General features: G+C 43.6%; 1 protein-coding gene across 1 annotated transcript in view; it reads right to left on the bottom strand.

The window, feature by feature from the left end:
* Window positions 1-1,612: 1,612 nt before the first annotated feature.
* CDK15 (cyclin dependent kinase 15) overlaps window positions 1,613-24,633 on the bottom strand; it is a 55,057-nt gene continuing 32,036 nt past the window's right edge. The window contains exons 11-15 of the mRNA XM_074966884.1: window positions 16,521-16,528; window positions 13,312-13,339; window positions 12,694-12,885; window positions 5,592-5,729; window positions 1,613-2,245 (exon numbers count right to left, since the gene is read on the bottom strand). Of these exons, the coding sequence (XP_074822985.1) occupies window positions 5,620-5,729; window positions 12,694-12,885; window positions 13,312-13,339; window positions 16,521-16,528 (338 nt within the window). The 3' untranslated portion in view covers window positions 1,613-2,245; window positions 5,592-5,619. The remainder of the gene's footprint in view (window positions 2,246-5,591; window positions 5,730-12,693; window positions 12,886-13,311; window positions 13,340-16,520; window positions 16,529-24,633) is intronic.

The following is a 24,633-nucleotide window of genomic DNA, read 5'->3' as shown; positions in this document are numbered from 1 at the left end:
TTATTACTGATAAAGTTTGCAGATGACACGTGAGATGAGGAAGTGGTAAATAATGAAGAGCACAGGTCACAAATACAGAACGATCTGGATTGCTTAGTAAACTGCGTACTGCAAACAATATACATTTTAATAAGGCTAAATGTGAAGGCGTGCATCTAGAAACAAAGAATCTAGGCCATACTTACAGGACAGGGGACTCCATCCTAGGAAGCAGTGACTTTGAAAAAGATTAGTTGAAAGTGAGCTCTCAGTGTTACACTGGCCAAAAAGGGATGCTTGGGATGGATAAACAGGGGAACCTCGAGAAAGAGTAAAGAGGTTATTTTACCTCTAAATTTGGCACTGGTGCAACCACTGCCGGAATACTGTGTCCAGTTCTGGTGTCCACAATTCAAGAAAGATGTTGATAAACTGGAAGGGGTTCAGAGATAAGCCACAAAAATGATTCAAGGATTAGAAAACCTGCTTTATAGTGCTAGACTTAAGGAGCTCAATCTATTTAGCTTAACAAAGAGAATGTTAAAGGATGACTTGACTGCAGTCTGTAAGTACCTGCATGGGAAACAAATATTTGATAACAGGCTCTTTATTCTAGCAGAGAAAGGTATAACATGATTCAGTGGCTGGAAGTTGAAACTAGACAAATTCAGACTGGAAATAAGGCATACATTTTTAACAGTGAGAGTAATTAATTATTGGAACAATTTACCAAGGGTAAATTGGTGGATTCTCCATTACTGAGACAACATTTAAATCAAGATTGCTGAAAGATGTGCTCCAGGAGTTATTTTGGGGAAGTTCTATGGCCTGTGCTATACAGGAGGTCATATTAAATAATCAGAATGGATCCTTCTGGCTTTGGAATCTGTGAATCTATTACCTTGCTTATCCCACACCTATACCAGTATAACCCCACTGAATAGTGGAATTACTCCCAATTTAAAGCTGCACAAATCAACTCAAAATCAGAATCAGAGGGTCATATTATTTACACTAAATTCCCTCTGACACTGTAAAGGGGCTGGAAAGTGGGCATAAGTAACACCCACATTGAGGTTGTGTAAAGGGGACTTAGTGTAAATGAGAATTAGGTCCATACAATGTATAAATTGAAAAGTCATAGTTTGTCTCCCTGTCAAGGTAGATAGCATTAAGATTGTGAAATATGCTAAGAAATTCAAAGTATGTCCTAAGTCATCACTGATTTAGGGTCTAATCCTGCACACTTTAATCATCAGCATATTCCTTACTCATACAAGTTCTCCCATTCACTTCAGTGGCACTACTTAGGTGAGTAAGGATTATTCACGCATGTAAGGTTTGCAGGATCAGGCCTTTAGAATAATTTCTTTGCTTAAATTTCCCTCACAGCTTTGCTTTGTGACTATGCTGAGGCTTCCAGTTTCCGGATTTCTCCAAATACTAGGAGATGAGCAAAGGTGCTTTAGATGATTGAATGAAACAGAGAAAAGCACTGTTAGTAAGAACTCTTCTTCTAACTTCTTCCAGGAAGAATCCCTGTGAGAAATGTGGTAGGAGTGAAAGAACTCCCAGCTACTCCCACCAGCCTTCCCTGTCAGGAGACACCAGAAAGTACCTTTTCTGTTCATAGTCTGTCAGCAGCCTAGAGATCAAGGATATTAAAACAGGCTGGTAACTCATTAGTGCATCAGTGCTCTATGCAACAATTTTACCATAACCAATCTTTGTTTTCAATCATCTTAATTCTGCACTGCGCTCGCTCTCATCAACACCTACACATCTTTTGGATACAGCATAAGAAGACCTCTGAATTAGGCTCTAAACAGCTGGCCCACAATGCACATTTCCAATGCTCTGCTGGTGTGGAATCGGTAGAGTGATAATCCTGTTAGTAATGGCAGAAGCTCCCCCTTGGAAATTATAACAAATAGTTTCAAACAATTCCTTTTGTTGATGACTTTATCCAAGAAACCATCTTCCCTGGAAACTTCACTCAACTTTAGACTAATCCCCTCCTTCCCTCAGGAGCTCTTTTGTTGGAGGAGATTGTAGGCAAGCCCAGGCCTGACAGGTCTCTGTAAGCCTTGGATCAGTCCCTACTTTCTTTCAATTGTCAACCCCCATCAGTCCCGTTTGTTCATCAATCTTCTGGTCCAGGGATCTCTCTATTAAGAGACAAATGGCTGGGTTTATTTGGAAGGTCCAAACTCTAGACTGTGCTTTTACTTCTTGGTTGCCAAGTCAATCTTCCTGACGTTGCTTTCTAAAAAATACAAAAGACACATCAGGACATCTGCACTGTCTCCTTCTTTCCATTGAAAGGTGGCTTTTATAAAGAAATCTCCCTGGACCAGACTGTCTTCTCGGTTACATCAGTGTAAATCTGCTGATTTCAGAGGAGCTATTCGAGATGTCCACAGGTGCAACAGAGAGCAGAATCTGCCCCTGTAACCAAGAATGCTTTCAGGATAAAAATCTTGTGCCTAGAGAATTCTTGATCGACTAAATCTATGAATCCAAAGAAAAAATGTATAATCCCAAATATTCTGCAGATTTATTTGCTTTCGTGACTTTGATTATTAAAGATGAATTTAAAACAACTCTAAGCTTTGCATGGACACCCCTTGTGGCCCAGCTAGTTCAGTAGCACAAAGGTATAAAGGGGCCCCTATATTGGATATTTGCATTAAGGGTACCACTAAATTCCCTCTCCTTCAGATGGATGTTCACAACAGGGTGGAGACTGAATGGAGCTATGGCATGGAACATAGGACATCCTGCATATGGACTTGGCACAGTTTTTATTTCCTCACAGAGCACAGGGAGTACAGGGAGGAGATTGTGACAGTGATGTGGTGCCCCTTACTCTGAGTTCATGGCAAAGCCACCATTGAACCTTTTATGTTCTGTTGTTTGTTTTTATTTTTGCACCCCATTCAGGTTGAGTAGTGAAAGCAGGCTGCCAATTTCCCTGTTTCTAGTCCGTTTCACTTTCTCATACATGAGCATAATGTTGTGCTTTAGATGCCAAGTTACCATTATTTAGATTATTTTAAACCTGCTTTTAATTGGCAGCTTTTAAAATACATTTAACATCTCACTCTTTTTGTAATAAAAATTAAAAAATCTAAATTCATACACTACTAGATTACATCCCAGTAATTGAACATTGGAAGAAAGCTTGAGTGACATTTAAACTTGTCTAGTATGTAAGGCGTGTGTGTGAAAGAGAGAGAGATGGGGAAATAAGAAGGAATAGTGTCAACATGAAATCTAGTAAATATTTTAAAAATTAATTATTTTTGTGATTGTGTATTTTGTGTGTGAAAGACCCCCAAAAATGGGGCAAACTGATTAAGGTTTTGATCCTGCAAACACTGAAGCACGAGCATAACTTTACTCAAGTGAGTAGTCCTAGAGCTTTCGATGGAATTACTGACCAGAATAAAGTTACTCATGTGTTTGCAGGATCAGGACCTATCTGACTGCACAGAGGAAACAGCAAAACTGACTGCACAAAATCTCCTGACAAATGCACAAAGTAAACAAACTGAAAAAAAAATGGAACTTTTTTTCTGTATTTTCTTTCAGTAATAGTGATCTGAGGTGTTATTTGTAGCAATAGTAGGTAAAAGGTATTCAGACAGAAGCGGGAGTTTTAAGTTAACAATTTCCCAGTAAAACTGAAATACAAACCAGGTAAAATCAATGCTGTTATAATTTAAGACAACTTCAGCATCTTTACCTAGCTCTTCTCAGACATTAGATCACATATAGGGCCAAATTCTGATAATACTGTTATGCTGATCTAAACCCAAAGTAATTCCATCTACTGAAGTGGTCCTGGTTTTACAATGATGTAATTGAAAGCATAATCTGATCCATGGCATGTGTGCTGAGTTACTCAGGGCATGTCTACACTCAGACGTTTCACCGCAAACAGAAAATCACCTCCACAAGAAGCGTACAGTTCTTACTGGTGCTACTTTGCGGTGATGTGCAAATGAAGACACTTTCTTCCTGTTTACACAGCTTTTAGCCTCCGGAGGATATCTCACAGCACCTTGGTGACCACTCTGGCCAGCAGCTCTGTTGCTCTGAGGCCAGATAAACAGACGTCCGCCCCTTCCCCTGTAAAGCCCCGGGAACTTTGAAACTCCCCTTCCTGTTTTCTTGGCAAATGCTCACTTATCATTTGGCCAGGTGACAATGGCTGCTCCATGGAGCAAATGATCCCCTGCTTGGAGCAATGCTGAGCTACTGGAGCTGATCAGTGTTTGGGGAGAGGAGGCTGTGCAGGGACCCAGGATGCCTCGCGATCACCTCCCACCCCTTCCCACAAGAGCTATCCTCAAAATGGAGAGAGCTGCACTGTGGGATAGCTGCCCTCAGCGTGTGGCTCTCATCGGGGATGGAAGTGCTGCAAATGTGAACACGATCTGACCCCTCTGGAAGTAAGTGAGAACACAAACCAGTGCTTTCCTTTTACCGGTTCCCGGTGAAACTGACAGCGCAAAAACTCTGCCAGTGTAGACGTAGCCTTAGATAATGAAGGTATGAGTGGTAGTGGGGAGTATACCTGGGCGTACATTTTGGCATTTTTAACCCTAAAAGGAAAAGGCCTACACAATAAATTCCGGCCTCGAGATCTGTGGAGAACTAGAATAGGTTAATATAACAAACAGCAGTCCCAGAGCTGAGAAGCCATCCATCAGTGGTTCCTAGGCTCAGATAATCTAATGTAGGGTATACACACCCCTGAAGGAATGTATATAGTGCAAACTCTAAGCATGACAGGGAACATTTGTTAGGACTCACCCTGTTCAGATGAGTAGAGCGCCTGTACCTTTCCCCAGTTACTTCAACAGTAATCTCTTTGTATGACTGAAAAATGTTTGGGAAACTAATACCAGTAAGCAAGTTTGAAGAAATTAACTGCTGATCATGCTCAGAAGCTAACTGCAAAACTTGATTAACTCACCATTGGCAAATGCAGACCAAGCAAAGAAAAACGTTAAGCAGTCCTGTAATTACGAATGACATGAAATTCAAAAATATTTGGGGGAGGGGGCATCCTGCCCTCACGGGGAGGGCACTGGTCTGAGAGTTAGGGAAGCTGGTGTGGCAAACATATTGCTGTTAAAAATAGAGATGGGGAAGTTTCTATGGGAGCCAATGCTGCTAATGCTATGAGCTATAACGCCTGCAGAGTCTGCTCCTCGCCCCTACACCCTTCAGATGGCGGGTAAGGGAGAGGGCCTATGGGTTAGTGGCAGACAGGTCTGCCCTCTGTCTGGCTATTCTGAGAGCTGTAGGATATCTTTGTGGATGTTGGTGTAGCTGTGTTTGGAGGCTACAGGCCTGCAATCCCCCTTTCCTCCACCTGGGTGGAAGCTCAGGAATAAGAACTTTTTAGAATTTCCTGCTTAACCTTTCCTTAGCCATGGGTTTTGCCATGGGACGAGCGATTGTAACCTTTTTCTGTCCCGCTCTCCCCACCTTAGGGCCTTACCAGCCCACATGGGGACTCGTTATGGGCTCTCATTTGGTGAGGATGTTGGCAGTAGCTTCTATAGTGAAAAACAAACACTGTTCTTTTAGTTCCTCACCTAAAAGGCTGTTGAATATTCTTGTTTTTCACCAAAACTTGCTTGAACTGGCTTGGCGATGACCCTTTTGGTAAGGAGCAAATAGGTCACAGATTTCTGGCTGCAGCCTCACTCCCGGAACTGTAAACAGTGACTGTGCTGTGGAGAAACCAAGTTTGAGGAAAGAGACTGAAAAGGATGTTTTCCTCACCATACCTGCTCTGTATTGTCTGCACTCTCACTCCACCTGCAAATATCTTTGCTTCTTAACCTAAAATTGTGGGTGGGAGCAGCAATGGCTGCAGAGACACCAGAGAAGCTCTGATCTGCCTAATGTTTCCCAAAGCCACTGTTCAGAGAAATATAGTTTCGTATACATGGGACATTCACCCAGGCAAATCCTTCCACTTGTATTAGTGTTAGTGCAGATAAACTGTTTATCTGAATCACAATTGTCCCCAACTCCTGGTGTTAAAAATATGGCATTTAATTCAGGAGCAGGCACTTTAGAAAACAAAGTATAGGATGCTGTAAAACATATTAGCTGTGGACTTGATCCCGCAAACCCTTCAGTGCATGAGCAATCTCATTACTGATCACATGAATGAAATTATTTGTGTGCTTACGTCTTTGCAGGATCAGGCCCCCCCTTAGTTAACTAAAATCCACTGAAACTTTGTTTAACCAGTGGAAAGAGGGAACCTTTTCAACTGCAGAACTGCTGAAATTCCCCTGTTCAAGTTTCAGTTGAAGCAAACCTGTAATCACTTTCCTTGGTTTACAGTACCTCCATTTGTAAAGTGTGAGGAAGGGGGAATCTTACATTACTACTTTGCTAATACTGGCAGTTCATATCACCTGACATAAATTAGTTTGGAAACTTCTTTCTCACAGCTCACTTTCTTATGCATTTTTGGAGAGGGAAGGAGAGAATGCAGGTGTGTTTCTGAAACTCAGGCTCCCTAAAAATCTCATCTCTGTTTTTGTTTGTTTGCTCCTTTTTTTTTAAAGCAAACAAACAATAGGAAAACATTATTTGGCAGAACAGTGGTGGGAATGCAACCCGCTAATCAAAAGGATTCAAATCGATCTGTGCACTGCCAAGCTCTCTCCTTCCCACCCAGTGGAGGGAGAAAAGAAAGAAAAAGAAAGGAGAGAGAAAGAGAGCAAAGGCATAGAGCTTCTCTCCTTCAGCAATCTCACAAATGCAAAACCTTCCACTCCAGTGACTCCTCATTAACTTACCGAATCTGACAGTCTAATTATCACGGCTGCTTCGCGCTTAGAATAAATAAATACTAAAGTGGGTGTTTAAAGAAATTGAGAAGGGAAATTCAGTCATCTAGACAGTCAATAGAGAGAGTTTATTTTAAATTTTTAAATTCCTATGTATTTATATCATTTTGGGAAAGATAATGAGATAGTTGTCTTTCAGACTAATTGAGTTCCTAGGCTCATGGCTGCTTGCTGTCACTGTCTCAAACTTAGCTTTAACTTTTGTGCCTTAGAAATCTGATCACTGCATCTCCATTTACGCTTCTCTGCTGATAACCCGATGAAGGCAGAAGTGCAGTTGAGAGTGGAAAATGACTAAATGGTATTGCTGGTCTCAGCACCTTTCACAGCAAACAAGACAGCTAAATCTTTTTAGATTTGCCTGTAATGATCTTAAAGGAAAAGTGCAACTTAAAGAAACCTCTGATACAATTTTGTAGACAAAATAAGCCAGACTCTTACTGTGTGGTGTCTGTAATATTCAAGGGTATTAACAGCACCCATCAGTCATGGACGTTCTGCTGCCTGAACATTTACTTATTAAACATAGGTCCACTGTAGAGTTACTTTGGATTTACAGTAGTGTGACTGAGAGCAGCATTCACCTTATTGTCTGTTGTATTTAGTTTGCCAGAGTGCATATGGGCCAGACTTTGAGGTTTATACTCAAGGCTAGTTGTACTTTTTCAGGAGCATGAATGGGGGAATAGACACAGGGAACCTTCCTTCCCTCCCATCACCCAGCCCTACTCCCCTGTGCTCCTGACAGAAGTAGGACAGAGGCTACATTTCCAGAGGCCTGTGCCTCAGGTACTCTGCCTCCAGGAGCTCCTGCTCTAGGGTGATGCACCCTTGCATTGCCTGCTACCGACAGCTGTGGTATAAAGGCACTCAGTCTTTACACAGGCAGAACTCCCATACAAGTCAGCCTCTCTGAAAATCAGACCACTTGAGGCTGATGGGAATTTTGCCTGAGTAAGGAATGAGAAAAGATTTGGAAAATTGTCCAGAAATAACCCTATAGCAGGGGTGGGCAAACTACAACCCGCAGGCCAGATCCAGCTTGCATGCTGTTTTAAGACGGCCCACGAGCTCCCGCTGGGGAGCGGGGTCTGGGGTTTGCCCTGCTTCTCCGCTCCAGCCGGGGCGCTGGGTCGGGGGCCACACTATGCGGCTTGGCTCCAGCTGGGGCGCTGGGTTGGGTGCTGCTCCAGCCAGGGTGCTGGGTTGCGGCCCGTACCACGTGGCTTGGGCCCGCTCCGGCTGGGCACTGGGTCGGGGGCTGCTCCACACAGCTCCCAGAAGCCGCGGCATGGCCCTGCTTCAGCTCCTATGTGCTCCAGTGGCCCTCTCTGGTGCTTCAGTGGGAGCTGCAGGAATAGTGCTTGCAGATGGGGCAATGTGCAGAGCTGCCTGGCCGCACCTCCGCATAGGAGCTGGAGAAGGGACATGCCACTGCTTCCGGGAGCCGCTTGAGGTAAGCGCTGCCCAGAGCCTGCACCCCTGAGCCTCTCACTATGCCCCAACCCCCTGACCTAGCCCTGATCCCCCTCTCGCTCTCCAAACCCTTTGATCCCAGCCCGGAGCACCCTCCTGCACCCCAAACCTCTCATCCCCAGCCCCACCCCCGAGCCCACACCCCCAGCGGGAACCTGCACCCCTGCCTCAACCGTGATCCCCCTCCCACCCTCCAAACCCCTCAATCCCAGCTCAGAGCACCCTCCTACACCCCAAATTCCTCATCCTCAGCCCCGCCCCAGAGCCCTCACTGCCCCCCCCCCAACCCCAATTTTGTGAGCATTCATGGCCCGCCATACAATTTCTATTTCCCGATGTGGCCCTCAGGCCAAAAAGTTTGCCCACCCCTGCCCTATAGAAAGGATTGCTTTGATTCATGGGCCAGCATAAATTGAGGTGGTGGTTTATCACCAAAGGCAGAACTTTGAGTCACGCCCATATAAGACATATTAAAACTGGATTTTTACATTTAAAATGGCCTTAAATCTTCCAATGCATCTAAAATTGCTTTTCAACATGAGATGTCTAACCGTGAGTCCTGAGGATGTCTCCATCCCAACAGCAGAACTCAGCGGTGGATCAGGCACATGGTCGGACACTGATGTGAGTACATAAACTTTTCAACTGTGACTAAGAATCTAATCAAAGCAGCTGACTCAGTCAAGAGATTATTTCACAGACAGAAGCCTCCTGCAGGCTGCCTATTGTTTACACTATGCTGCACTGAAATTTCTCACCGGTGCAGCTGGGCCAGTGGTAGCAGCAGTGGAAGCTCTAGTGTAGGCAGTGACAAGGTAGTGCTGTTTTAAGCACTGTGTTCTGAGCAGAGTTACATGATACAGCGGCTAAAAGGCATGTGCCCTGTTGACACCAGCACCCCCACACACTGGAACTGAAGTGGTGGTAGCAACGATGGGGAATTTTAGGCCAACCAGGCGAAGCAGACACACATGTGTGCCTGAAGGTGGCTGGGAAGCACTCTTGCATGTCTTGAAATCTCTCATCACCAGTTCACAAAGGGTGAAATTTCCCTGCTAGCAAAGGCCCAGCATCAGGCCTATGCACCACTTAAATCTTACTTAGCCCCTCAAAATAGGACTTGAGTGAGACTTAATGGTCTGTAGACCTTGGGCTGATCCTCTGCACAGGACTGAATGTCACCCACATTGTGAGAAAGGCTTCTGTTGAGCTGGGCCTTGAGTCCAATGGGAACTTGAAGGCACATCAAGCTCAGACCTCTGTGCTTCCTCAATCGCTGCTAATCAAGCATCACAGTCTTGGGCGCTTGGGTGAAGCTGCTCTCTAGTTAAGTTCTTCCTACAGGACTATATTGGTGACATCCACAACATGTCACGGCTTGCTGCATTCCCATCCCAAAGGACAGCTCTAAAGCCTTTGAAGGCAAACGAAATGTAAAAATAAACTAAATTTGCAGTTATGGCAAATATTACTCTGCCTTAGTTCTGATAGCACACAACCTCGGGGGCTACCTTAGTGTAAGGCCATTGGAAGTGGGGTACTAGAACGAAAGGAAGAGGGAGCTCTGTTTTGCCACATAAATGGTTGAGTCGACATGCTGGTGTTCAGGCAGTAAATCCTGAGCCGTACCAGGCAGCAAGATGCAATTCACAGCTCTAGCTTGTGGCTTTATCTGCACTGCTGTGGCAGGGGGCTGTGTCATAGGGTAGCTCAGGGTGAGAAGGAGTGAAAATTGCTACACCTTTTTAAAGGGGACAGCATTGCTGGCTCCAGACTACCAGCTCATCCTGAAAAAGGCAAGACCGTAACCCTTTGATATACAGCAGGGGTGCTGATGTATTTGAGCCCAGCTGGACTGTGAGTGGGGTTTGAACCTAGGACCTACCGTGCTGAAAGCTTGAATCTCTGTCATTGGCGCTAAAGGGGAGTACATTAGCTGGTAGCTTGTATCTTCTTATGTGGACCAACCAGTAGAGGGCGGACTAAGACCCACACTCTGCTAGTGTGGGTTACACCAGTTCCCCAGTAGCTTGTATTAATGGAGCACAAAGGCCAGCATTCTAGCCCCCTCTACTCAGGGTTCTCAAGTGGGAAGAAAGAGCTCCCTGCTTCCTGTCGCCCAACTCTCAGGCTCACGGGCCAGCAGCCACTGTCTGTCCATCAGCATTCATTTCAGTAATCACAAAGATGCTATTTAGGAGGGCTCTTGCCTTTGAATCGTTGATTCCCTCAATTTCCCCTCAGAAGTAACCTTTAGAAGATATCCTCTGGCTATAAACTTGTCAGGGCAACTTATATAAAGGACAGTTCAGGCTACAATTATTTCACAAAAAGAGAAAAGAATTTCCAGGGGGAGCATTTTTTATGTTGGTTTCTGCCCCCTTATTTTGGTTCCTCCCTGCATCCCTTGAAGTCTACCCACCCCCCTTTTACCTTTTATTGCCATCTCATTCTTTGCCCTCCTGCTTTAACTTTCTCCTTCTGAGGGCAGAAACTACCCCCCAGCATCCTTCAGAACAGAGTAGGAACAGAACATATTAAAATCTGCACTGTTATCATAGCAACCAGAATGCTACATTTCAGTTCCAAAATGATGTGATACCAAAATGACATGGGAGAACAAATGTCTTACATGATCATAGCAATGGAGATGGATGCATTGGGAATTATTCAAAATTGCCTAATTTGTACAGTCCTAATGAGTTGCTCACGGATATGATCTTGTACAATCATACTGTACTTGTTTCAATCCAATAGACTTAATTTTGTTCCCAGCATAGTCGTCGCTACGCTAACGATATGTAATTTCTTGTCCACTGAGGTGCCTCTCGCTGCTATGCTGTGCAATACCAGTGACAATAAATACGAGATGGGTATATAAACCCATGTGAAAAGAATTCATCTCCTGTATGGAAATATGCCTTGGATATTATATCTTGTCCAGGAGAGTGACACATTGTGCCAATCTGTTGTCTCATTCCCTCTCCTATTTCTCCTTTCTCTCACTGTCTGTCTGTCTCTGTACCTATTTTTTCCACGCTCTCTCTTTCTCTGTCTCTTGGCACTGGCACTTTCATCTCCTCCCTTGGGGATCTGAGATGTCACTGCAGGAAGTGCTTGTCCGCCTCTCCAGCAGCAGCAGAGCCCTGTGGCTTTGACAAACCTCATTTAATTGGGAGGAAGCCAGGAGGGTTTGAAAGAACTGAAACAGCCACGAAACTCCTTTTATCAGGCATAATTTAAACTCTGCATGGAAAAAACCCTATATGTATAAAGAAAAGTCAACTTCCCTCCTGCTGTGAGTGCTCCCCACCTCCCCCCCAGCACAGGCAGGCTCCTGCGAGATTCCATCTTTTCATTTTTCTGAAATTGTCAAAGTAGATTTGTGCTCTGTGGCTGGGTGAACAGAAAAGGAATACAGATGTGTCTCTCTCACTCACACATATATATACACACACGCGCGCACACACACACACAGCACCTTCAGAAAGGTGGCAGTGCAGGAGAGATGCTAGCTGCAAGCTCTTTTGCTTAGGATATGTCAGAAAATCCAAAAACAGAAGTTTTCAAATAACTTTGCAGCTTGGTCCAAGAAGATTCCTCCTTAATCACCCTTATCTAGAAAAGGAGCTGGTGCCCAGGAATCTTTGGAGAATGCCAGGACCACTGGGCACATTATACAGGGTTATATAAAATATAAAATATAAATATATAAAATAAGAGATTTTCCAGCTCCGTAGCTAGGCAGGCACTATTCTCTTTAGGTACTGGGGTAGTATGTGAATGTGTGGTTTTTGTTTTTATGTGATGAGTGAGCTACAGCGGGAGAGAGAAGTAAATGTAGGTAGTTCCAAGGGAGAGCTGGTTTGACAGGATGCAAGGGACAGCTGGTGTCTTCAAACTTCAAAAGGCAGCAGGAGGTCTATTTCAGGGAACCAGGCCTAACACATTGCGCCAAGCAGCTGGGAATTCAGGATATGAGCAAATCACAATTTGAATTAAACTACTCCCTCTGAAAATACAGCATCATCCAGCTCTAGGAAGGAACTTTGGACACGTAGTCACACAATTGGGAAAGGATGGCATTATATCAAGGCATTCACACCATTCCTTTTTCAATGAACCCCCAATATTAAGGTTCCCTCCATGTTCTCTTCTAATATTAAAATATTGTCATGTGTTGGGGAAAAAAGCTAACACTTGTTCAAACTGCAGCGCAGAGCCCCAAAACTTTGCAGCTTATGGGAGCCTAGGAGGAGTCCTCAGGCTTTGAATTTACTAGGGATGCTCTTAACAAATCAAATGTGAAGTAGCCCCCTTCTTCCTGGGATGGAATCAGGATATAACGTACCATCACGAAGCTGATGCAGCCGAGAGGGCAGAGAGCTGAAGAAGTTATGAACAAGTGCATCCTGTGCAGAGACCCGCTCTCGAGGAAAAGCTTTTAACATTTTCAATGCGAGGTCTTCAGCTCCTGGCACCCGGCCCAGCCTAGAAAAGCAAGAGAAATAAATTGCACCAGAGATGGGTCCAAGCCAGATAGCTAAGATCTGGAACCAGATCTGGATCTGAACTTCCTTAAAGCTGGGTATGGGGGGAGGTGTACAATCTGGGGAATTGGGGTATGTCCGTAATGGAGATATGGGCCTGTCCTGAAGTCTGGAGCTTCACGGGAACTTACTCCATTTTGAGGGTGCATATGTCCAGGAATTTGGTTATTCCTATCTCCAAATAAACCTGTTTAGAATCCTCCCTTCTCCCTTTTGAAGATAAATTGTTACTTTGCAATTACTGAGGGCTGTATGTTACATGGGTCATAACTGGAACCTCACAAGTTACTATTACGGTCAGACTCTTAGAAATGTACAGGTGAGAAAATGTCAAATGTCAACTTGCCAATACTCTGCTAGACCTGTCAGGGTATGTCTATGCAGCAACTCGGGCTCGCATTGTGGGGTTGTTTCATTGCTGTGTAGACTTCCGGGCGTGGGCTGGGGCTGGGCTCTAGGACCCTGCAGGGTGGGAGGATCCCAGAGGTTGGGCTCCAGCCCGCGCTTGGAAGTCTACACAGCAATGAAACAGCCCCGTAGCCTGAGTACTGCGAGCGCAAGAAGGCTGGCACGGGCCCGCCATGGGTTTTTCTTTGCTGTGTAGAGAGATACCTTCAGTGGCCACTATAGATTTGCGTTCAGAATTAAGAAGCCAAACAAAATATCCTTTCCCCGTCTACTACCCTCCAGTTTGGCCATGCAATTCGGCTCTAAATGTGTTGGGGGTGTGCCGATGTGACTCACTTGCTCAGGATGAATGTTTTAAATAAGAAAATATGCCCAGCAAATGCCAATGGCAAGTGGCCGACTCCCAGAGAGGACGGCAGCTGGGAGACTAGGAAGTGAAAGAGAGAAAACAAACAAACAAGCAAACTAATAAAAACAGTGCTTTTGGTTTTACGGCTTTTACTTTGTTTGCTCTGCTCCTGGGGTTTCAGCATCAGGTGGCACATCAGAGCTTGGCCTGTTGTGTTTCTGCTGACTACCCCAGCTGGTGCTTCCCCTCTAAATGACATCACAGGACTGGTATCGCCCATGTGTCCTACTGTTTCATTCCTCTGATGCTTATGCTGCACAGAGGGCCTCGTGCTCTGGGTGTCATGTTTTGAGGAGAGAGGATGTTAAAAAAATGAGACGCTAGAGCACACAGCTTTGGGAAAAGTCAGGTCTTAGCTTCTCTAGGCTGTGATGGTTGATTGCTCAATTCTCACCTCAAGCAAAACCATACCAGCCCCTGCTGTGTAGGGGAGTATGATACTGGGACTCAAATTCTAGGTGTTAGCCTGTGGGAAGGCAGACCATTGGAAAAAGTGTGCCAGGCTCTTCTTCCCCCTCTCCTATGATCCCCTTTGCCCTGCTTGGTATCCCCATGCTCAAGGCTCCATGCAATGCCACCAAGCTTTCCAGTACCCCTCTTCCAGGCTCCACACAGCTACCAAGCACTGGGTAGAACTCCTTAACTGGCCATGGAGGGTTTAACACGATGAAGTTCTCCTTCCCTTCTCAAGAACTGAGCGTGCTGCCTCTGTAGTGTTTAGATCCTGCTCACTTAGAGAGTCAGAAACAAAGAATCAAAGCGGGTTTAGCATTCAGTGCAGAACTCTGCCACCAAGGCGCTGGCCAGCTCATTGGTGTGATCTGTAATGGACCCTTTCAAGTTTTAGCGACTGGGTCCTATTACCAAGGGACTCTGAGGAGTGAGAAGGAAGCTGTGCCACCCAGCATGGTTTCAGGGAATACATCCATTTCCCTGTTTTTAATGGTAGCAAGCAGGGAGCCTGGAATTCAAGTTAGAGAAATGTTAGTTTGTGTATTCCTGAAAGTTTCTGAAGACATGGATTAAAATTGCACGTGCGTCTAGGAACGGTACTTTGCTGAAGACTTCAGCAGCATCTCCTTTCAGAAATTCAGAACAGAGGCTAAGGATGCCAGCTCTACAGCAGAGCGTATGTTCCCATAGAGCGATACTGGACAAAGCAGTGAGGTACTGAACAACGATGATGAAAAGGGTAGTTACTGTGTAAAGGCCATATTCCACCCTGGATCTATAGGTGTGTGAGTGGAGTGGTGACAGGATGCTGAGCAGAAACACGGCAGAATCAGCCGCCTGCCACGCCAGCCCCATTTCAGAGAATAAAGTGGAGCTGGCTGGAAAGAACCTGCCCTAATTGGGGAATGAGAGCCAGCTGCCAGCCCAGTTAGCCCAGGGCTATATAAGAGGCTGGGAAGAAGGAAGTGGGGGTGGTGGGATGGAGGAGAGTGAGGGCACACAAGGAGAAAGCCCTTCCTTTCTGGGTTTAGACCCAAGGAACCCAGAGCTGTACAAGCTGTATGGTGAGAAGGTGGTAGGAGCACAAATTTGTAAATAAAAGCACCAGTGGTTTCAGAACCCAAGGGCCTCTGAGTGACTTTACAGAGGCAGGAGACAGGAGGGCCAGCTGCTCCCTGTTACAAGCAGGAATAGTCTTTTTGGCTAACCTATGTTTGTGCAAAGCACCTAGCACAATGGGGTGTTTAGAGAGGGAAGGTCTGTAGTGCTGAATGTCCATGGCCACATTGTGCAGCTTTATTTCAGGCATCGAAAACCTCCACAGAGTTATTCCTAATCTGGTACAGCCAGGTTAATTATGGATAACAGTCCATGATCTTGCTGCTGCCAGTCCATGATCAGGCAATGTTCCCCTCCTGACCTCATATCCGATCTTCAGGGATTAAGGTGCAGGGATGTTATCTCTATGAGGCGACCTATCTGACTAAAAACTGCCAGCCAGCAGTGACCAGGGAAGACTTCAATCCTCTCGGAGCCACTTCACAATAATACTTCTCTATTATTGATCAAATCAAACTGTAGTGACCAGGCCCTCTGAAATAGATTTGGGTACTGTGCTGAGTGAAAAGCAATTTCCCAGATTATAAATACCTTTCCTTGGCCGTGGGGTGGACAGATGTGGAGGGAAGGAGGAGGGGGAGCTATTTTAATGCTGACACTTTAGCCCAGGAGAAAGTGAGTGAGAAAGGTACTCTGCTCTACTGCAGTGTTTGAAGTGCTGTCTCTAGGATGAGCTGCTAAATCAAGGCCCAGGCCATCTCTAGTAGCATTTGGTCACTGAAGAATGTGAGTTCTCCTGCCCTAATTAACCCCAAGATGTTGTGTAGACAAGACCCTTGTATACCTTAACTAACTCTTTCTGGCAATATTCCTATCAACTATTTCTATGCAAGAGAAATTGGCCATCACGTCTGCTCCAGAGGGCCTGGGAAAGCATAACCTTCCTGAATCAAATTGTGCCCCTCAAACAGCCACACATAATGCTGTTGAACTGCTGCTTGTCTGAGAATAATAAAGCCACTAAGTGCCTATCCCTACTGCAGTCTCTCAGAGTCTGATGCTTACCTTATGGCAGGTCTGATTATTACTAAGAACTGCCGTACTCATCCTGAACTTACTGAAGCTCATTTAAAGTTAAATGGTTGCATATAAAAACAAACAAACCCAGAGGCCGCTTTGACATTGCTGTCATAGGTAGCTTACCTGGCACAGATCATTCGGAGCCTCTGAGGTCTACTGGAGACGACCCTCTCTAGAAAGTTAATATGCAATCAAAAGATTAAACAAAAATCAAGCAACCAACCATTCTTTGAGCCCTTACAAAAACACGCGCTTGGAATTTCAAAGGCTCCTATAGAATCTGTCGCTGTAGCATTTATAAATATACATTATTCCTATAGGACTTGAATATCAGCAGTGATGTTAATAAGGCTGTTACCGTTTTGTAACCCTTTCTTTTCATACACCTATGAGGGCAGGTCTTGGGCCTGATTCTGTTTCCATTAAAGCCAGTGGGAGTTTTGCTTTTGACTTCCACAGAAGCAAGATCAGTCCCCAAAACCTAAGACTAAGAAATCAGGGGTAGTGTTGCCTAGTCAGAACCAGGGACCCAATCCAGCAAGGAGATCTGCCTGGGCAGACCCTTACACCCACAGAGAGGACCACTGAGGTCCAGGAGCTCCCACATAGGTGCAAGGGTTTGCCTTTATGGATCTGATTGCAAGACAGAGCCTGAGTGAGGGCTCTAGGACAGTGTTCTCAACCAGGGATATGTGTACTCCTGGGGGTACGCAGAGGTCTTCCAGGGGGATACATCAACTCCTCTAGATATTTGCCTAGTTTTACAATGGGCTACATAATAAGCACTAACAAAGGCAGTACAAACTAAAATTTTATACAGACAATGACTTGTTTTATACTGGTATATATACTATACGCTGAGATGTAAGTACAAGATTTATATTCAAATTCATTTGTTTTATAATTAAAATAATAAATAAATAAAATAATGGTAAAAATGAGAAAGTAAGCAATTTTTCAGTAACACTGTGCTGTGATACTTTTGTATTGTTATGGCTGATTGTGTAAGCAAGTAGTTTTTAAGTGAGGTGTAACTTAGGGTTACACAAACAAATCAGACTTCTGAAAAGGATACAGTGGTCTGGAAAGGTTAAGAGCCACTGCTCTAGGATGGCTAAGTGTGCTTATCCAGATTCCCACTGTCATGCTTCCTTTATAATCTTTCTAGCAAACTGAAACCTTGCAGACTTTGCAGTTTGGGAGGGGGTTCGTTTTTTTAATGGTCAATTTTCAAAACAACTGGAATCTTTGTGACGTATACATTGAGAGTGAAAACAGATTTTTCAAATGTCATCTTCCACTTTTCAAGCTCAAAAATTAATGTAACGTCACATTTATGGCATCCATAGTATGGACTAGTCACTTGAAGCTTTAAAAGAAAAAAAAAGAAAGAAACAATCTCCTTTGAGCTTTTTAACTGGTACATTCTTATCACCAAACAATTCCCTGTCACTGGAATTGCAGTCTGCACAATGCACTGACACAGTTCAGGGCTTTCATTCCACTTCACTGTTCAATGGAGTTTCACTCTCTCCCAAACTATTAGTAGGGTCCATTGTATTTCATTTCAGACAAGGGAAGTATTGCATCTGCACAGCCATTTTAATACCAAAGCCTTCAAAATAATTTTTAATGTGAGATTTCCTGCAGCTGCTTTGCATCCCTTTAGATTGAAATGGCTCAGAAGGAGCCATTATTTTCCACAATGCAGTAGTCTGTAGTCCAGAAATTCTATGGGCTAGATCCTCTGTTGGTGACACATTACTCCACTGACTTCAATGGTTTTATGATGATGTATACCCTCTGAAGATTTCGCCCATTGAGTTCAACGGAGCTGTGCCAATTTACAGCAGCTGAGGGTCTGGCCCAGTATATTCACATTTAGGGTCACAAGGTAGCGCCTGGCTGTTGCATGAGTGCACTGAGGTGGGGAGAGTGAAAGGAGCCTTCTTCGCCACTTCTTACGCCTCCTGCAAAGTCTGCTGGGGTGGGATTGTAGAGGCACAAAGCACCTGTGATTCCCCACTTTGCTAGGATGTCCACAAAATCACTCAGTGCATCTTCCAAGGAGATGTTCACATCTGTGTAGAAAGCCCACAGCAGGCTTGTACAGCGCATGGTGTTCAAAATGGGACTTAACTGGGATTTAAGCGGTTCATATGTATTAAGCAGGCTTTCTGAACAGGGATGAATGTCACCCAAAGTGTGCAGTGCTGGCCAGGGCAGCCAGAGTCAGACGCTATTGGCAGAGGACTCCTATGAAGTCTTAGCTACATCTAAAAGTTGCCCTCACTTGGCAGATCACTGACAGTGGGTAGCAGTGCAAACACTTCTAGAGCACAGCTGACTCCAGGCATCCCTAGCAGCAGGACTGAATCAAACCCACAGGTTTTACAGGAAGGCGAAGGTTAAGGAAGAACTATAGCTATTGTAGTAATATTACAAGAAACTGCTAAATTAATTAAATTAATCTTGGGACCATTCCTGAATCTCTTCATAGGCCAGACTCCCACTGAAGTCAGTAAGGATTTCAGGATTGGGTCCACAGTATGTCCTAACCACAGTGCTGTCTCACTGAAAGCACAACAGTCTTACTAATGACAGGTTTCAGAGTAGCAGCCGTGTTAGTCTGTATTCGCAAAAAGAAAGGGAGGACTTGTGGCACCTTAGAGCCCGAAAGCGTATGCTCAAATAAATTTGTTAGTCTCTAAATTGCCACAAGTACTCCTAGTCTTACTAATGTTCACCATGTTGACTTACAAGTTTGAGATATACAGGTGTATAGTTACCATCGTTTTACTACAATGACTACAGGATTCCTTGGCAGTTCTAAGGGTAATTGAAGTAGCACTCCCAAAACTGCCACACGGCAATGCACTGTGTCTACTGATCTGAGATTGGTTTCAGAGTAGCAGCCGTGTTAGTCTGTATCTGCAAAAATGCATGCATCCGATGAAGTGAGCTGTAACTCACGAAAGCTTATGCTCAAATAAATTTGTTAGTCTCTAAGGTGCCACAAGTCCTCCTGTTCTTGATCTGAGATAGTAAGGGCTGAAACTGTTACCAGACTTACTTAGCTGCCTTGACATATAACTTTACAGTGAGTTATAAGACAAACAAAATTAAGACTGAGCTCTGTCACAAACTCGTGTTCACTTTTACAGTGCAATGTAATATTTAGTAATCTGCCACAATGGTAATCGCCACAATGGTACAGAAGAGTAGGTAGGTGCTTAAAAATAGTATGATTTTAGGTAAAATCAGAAATACACTGTAGGTTTATTCTTGGAACTTCTTGAGAACTATAACTTAATTAATAAACATATGAATGGACAGATGGCAGTTCTTTGATACCTTCTCCCACCCGCCTTCCCCCTGAGGGGGGATGTTCCCTTCTGCTGATTGGCTTTTCAAATCCTAGTGTTAAGAGAACACAGGAGAGGAGAATATGAGGCAACCTAAACAACTCCAATTCAAATTCTTTTTCAATTCTGATGAAAACACAAAGTTGTGCAATTCAGACAGTGTAATTAATTGCTGTAGGAGAGCCAGCTCAACCTCCCGGAGATCAGTGTGCAGATCTTATGCTTTCTGCTCCAAAGGGGAACATTGGTTATATCAGTCACATGATCCCACCCCACCCCTTGTTCCCAGATCTCTGAACAGCTTTCCACAGGTTCAGTGTAGAGGAAGGAGGTAAGCCAGGCTGGAGGAATGGACGTGCATTGTTCTTCCACCAACCTCACCAGGAGTCTTCAGAAAAGTTAATGCAGCCTCAGGCTAGGTTACATATTCTTTGCAGCCCTTTCCTTGCCTTGGAACCCCCTTGAAACAGACTGCTGGGACAGGCACATGCATCCCAGGACAAGGTCCCTGTCACACCTCCCTCAAAGTGAGGGGAGTTTCAGGGCTAGTGGTGGGTTGGGATTGGGAAAGCTCTGGCAGCATGACTTCAATGGAGTCCCGTAGGTAGGGAGTTGGAAGGAGACTGTGTGCTACCTTTATGCCCCCCTGTCCTGGGGCTGTTTGTGGCGTGGTTCACGCCCCAGTATACATTAGAGCGGCTTCAAGGGTGCTCTAGCTTGTGCCCATCTGTAAAGGCCCTTGAGTGCCTGTTGTGACGATGATGATCTCTGGAGAGCAAGGGTGTTCTACATGCCCCTCTTCCTTGGCCACATTCTCTATCCTAAGAGAAACTGGATGGAGTAGCATAGAGCCACATATTCTAGCCCCATGCCACATGTACCAGGGAGATCCTCAGGTAGCTGGCTTAGCCAGTTTTGTGCCAGTAGACAGTGCAAAACAGCTTCAGAGCTAGGGTCTGGCTCAAGCGGTGTAGAATCAGGCTCATGGTTTGCCTTTGGTAGCAGCGTAACTGCTTAATACAACCACCTTGTTTGGAGCCACAAACTACTTCAGGGTAGACTATTAACTGGGGGCCTGATTCTCTTTTGCCTTGCACCTTGTGTAGTAATTTACACCCTTGGAAAGTGAGTGTGAATAAATACAGAGGGTGCAAGACAGTGGGGAGCCAGGCTTTAGGGCTGGGTCATGCATTATTTCATTTGATGCACAGACATGTCTGCAAAGACATAAGTAAATAAGCTCTCAAAACTTAATCTTTTCAGCAACAGGTTTTCCCCATTAGGCTGGGCAAACAAGTAGCTGACACCTTTCGATTGTATCACAGTGTAAGCAATATTTCAGAAATGTAGCAGACTCCTGCTGCCAAATGTCAATGAAGTCACTAATAGTAGGTGACTGTATACATTGTGATTAGAGTCATTACTGTTTTAGTGCCAGAGCTCTGGAAATATCTCCCTGGGAGTTACTATTAGCATCTTTTATAACCCCTTCCTCTAATCAATCATTTAAATTAACTCAAATCCATATACCTGTTGGATCACTGTTAACCATTTCCCTGGGATCTTCCTTTCCCCCTCCTTTTTGCTTTATTTTGGTTTCTCACCTTTCAGTAAGTTTGTGGTAATTATTTGTCGTATTGAGTAGAGATGCAGTTTGTTTGAAAGCAGAGAGCAAAGAAAAAGGATGAAAAGAAATAATGTTATCCCAAAGAGAGTGTAAAATTATTTATAATTTTACATGATTTATAATTATTTAGCTTATTATAGAACTTTTTGCCTATTAATGTAACTGATTGAAATTTTTCTGACAAAACAGTTGAGTTGTCCATCAGAAAATGCTGATTTGACAAAATCAGAATGTTTTATGGAAATGTATCAATTTAATCAATGTTTTTGAAAAAAATCATTCAAACAATTCAAAATATTTCATTTTGACCATACCAAAACATTTCAATCAGACTTCAGTGTTACATTTTATTATGTTATAATCTACAATATAATATAACACAAAAGTAGCACCAGTAAAGTCAAAATGAAATGTTCTGATTATTCCTAAGCAAAATTTCAGAATTCCCATTCTGTGGGAAATTTCAAAATTTTGAATTTTCATTCTGATTTGGAATGAAAAAATTTGAAATTTCCTGTGAAATGAGATTCCGAGGTCCAACCAGCTCTACCTCTTAAATTAGGCTAGAGATACAGTGTTGTCTAGTGTTCTGAACACAAGGCTGGGAGCCAGGAACTCCGGAATTCTATGCCTGAACATCCCACTGCCTTGCTGTGTAAACTTGGGTGAATCATTTAACCTCTCTGTCTTGGGTTTCCCACCTGTATAATGGGGAGAATAATACTTATCTACCTCAGAGTGGTGGTGTTAGGATTAGCTAATGAGCAACATACTGCAGTCCTTGCCCAAGCAAAACTCCCATAGGAGTCTTTTGCTTCAGTAAGTACTGTTGTGTTTGCCATATGGTGTGTACAGAGCTTTGAAAACGTATGCAAAACACTATAAATGTTAGGTCCTGCTTCAGGAAACGCACTTACACATGTGATTTAATCCATCTCTATTCAGGAAAGCACATTGGGATTTTAAAAGTTAACTGTAAAGTAAAGCATGTGCTTAAGTGCCCTTCCTGAACATGAATCTTTCCCTGAATTGAGGTCTGAATTACTATTTTATTATTTCAGTTGGGAACAGGTGCAAAATTCAGAAAAGAACTATAATATAATAGATGAGGGACTAGACAAAATGTAATTATTTTTTTGAAAACATCATTTTTAAATATGATGAGCTAACAAAATTGTGCTACTTGCTTTAATCCCTGGGGATACAGGACTAATATTAAAAAACACGTTTTTCAAATCCTTTACAAGTAGTTATATCTGCCAGAATTTGTAACTACCTCATGCTTCAGGTCTTAAGGCAATCTCTAACTATTAGGGATCAGGATGAGACCTAATTTGGTGGAGGGGGGAAAGTATCCTTGATCTGCCACTGTATGGTTTCTTGCCCCTTCCTCTGAAGCATCTGGTTCTGGCCACTGACTGGATGGACCTTGGGTCTGATCTAGTTTGGCAATTCCTATATTCTGAACAAGGCCAGTGGCAAGATGGACACCTTCCAACTTCATTAGTGTGGAAAAAAATATTATTACTATCCTTATTTGAAGTAGTTCTCAAAGACCTCAGACAGGCTTGAGGCGCTATTGTAAGAGGCACATTACAAACACCCTGGTAAATATAGTTCCTGCCCCAAACGGTAAAACAGACCTACAATTTTAAAGCTATGTAAATAGATACTGATTGAAGATGAAAGATAAAGGAATTCAAGGATCATTGAATACTGTTCAACAAAATGGGTGAAATGCTGATCAAGTGATATATGATTATGGTGATGTACACACAAGATAATGATACCATTTATGGCTGATCGGTCTTCACTAACAATGAGTGCAAACCCTAGATACTCAATAATTCTGTTATTTTCTATAAATTCAAAATGCAGTGTCTGCTCATGAGAAAAGCCCTCCTCATTGCAAAACAAAAGACCCGCTAAGGGGCAGATGATAAGACAAGCAAACCTAGAGGACAAAAGTTAAAGTAATAAACAATCCCATTTGATGAACATTGAAGATGATAGGTTTCAGAGTAACAGCCGTGTTAGTCTGTATTCGTAAAAAGAAAAAAGAAAAGGAGTACTTGTGGCACCTTAGAGACTAACCAGTTTATTTGAGCATGAGCTTTCGTGAGCTACAGCTCACTTCATCGTGCTATGCATCCGATGAAGTGAGCTGTAGCTCACGAAAGCTCATGCTCAAATAAACTGGTTAGTCTCTAAGGTGCCACAAGTACTCCTTTTCTTTTTTCTTTTTATTGAAGATGATATTAAATGCTGCTAACTGAAGGCAATGTTTCTGCATATATGCATAAGAAAATACTTGTATGCAGTGTTGCTGTAGCCATGTTGGTCCCAGGATATTACAGAGACAAGGTGGGTGAGGTAATATCTTTTATTGGACCAACTTCTGATGGTGAGAGAGAGAAGCTTTCAAGCTTACGCAGAACACTTCTTCAGACCAATTTCTGTTGGTCTAATAAAAGACATTACCTCACCCACCTTGCCTCAAGAAAATATATATCTATCATCAGCAAAACTGGTGGTGCAGCCGGATAGAATCAGTGTGGCTGTGTGGGATAGACTGCAGTACATGGCCAATGCCAGACATAGCAAGCTGCCCTGCAGACTGACGGCACTGCTCATGAGTTCCTGGGTTCCTTTGGGTCCAAAACCATACGCAGGTTATTATGAAATAAAGATCTCCATCATTTTAGGATTCAATTTCCTTCTATCCCATAGAGACTTCTTGTTAAATGAAGTCTCAGTATAGAAAGTGAGATTAAAAAAACCCACACATTCTGAGAGCTTAGACTTCATTTGCAAAAATGTAATTAGATGCTGGTGTTTCAGTGCTTGTTGCTTCTTGCTTCCATCTGCTGGTGGAAAGTTGAAAAGGCAAGGGACACTGAAAATACCTCTATATTTGGAGGAGGGGGAAAAAATGCTCATTTTTAGAAGCATCTAAATCCCATTCCTGGTAGCAGAGCCGCCTGCATATATTCGATAAATGATACTAGAGAGCCTCTTTTGCTTTAAATGTCATTGCTACATCAGAAGAACTTCCTTGTAAAGCTCATCTATCACGATTGAGATGATACTAACCGACAGAAAAAACTAAATGCTCTTCTGTTGCTCAGCTTATGCAGTAAAAGGCATTTAAGGCAACGAGTTCTAACAAAGTTGTAAGAACATTATGAACTGTTCCCTTCCCTTTGGAATCAGAAAAGCGTCAGAAAGCGGAGATGTGAAAAACTCAGTATATCAGTAACTAATTTACAGTCCGGCAAAAGCATTGGTTAATGTCATGCTGTTACTCCTAATTCTTTCCTGCCTTTGACCCCTGGTGTCT

The sequence above is a fragment of the Natator depressus genome, chromosome 11 (genome assembly GCF_965152275.1).
Source record: "Natator depressus isolate rNatDep1 chromosome 11, rNatDep2.hap1, whole genome shotgun sequence".
Classification (NCBI taxonomy): domain Eukaryota; kingdom Metazoa; phylum Chordata; order Testudines; family Cheloniidae; genus Natator; species Natator depressus.
The sequence above is the reverse complement of the archived record's forward strand: the minus strand, read 5'-3'. Positions and strand labels throughout refer to the sequence as shown.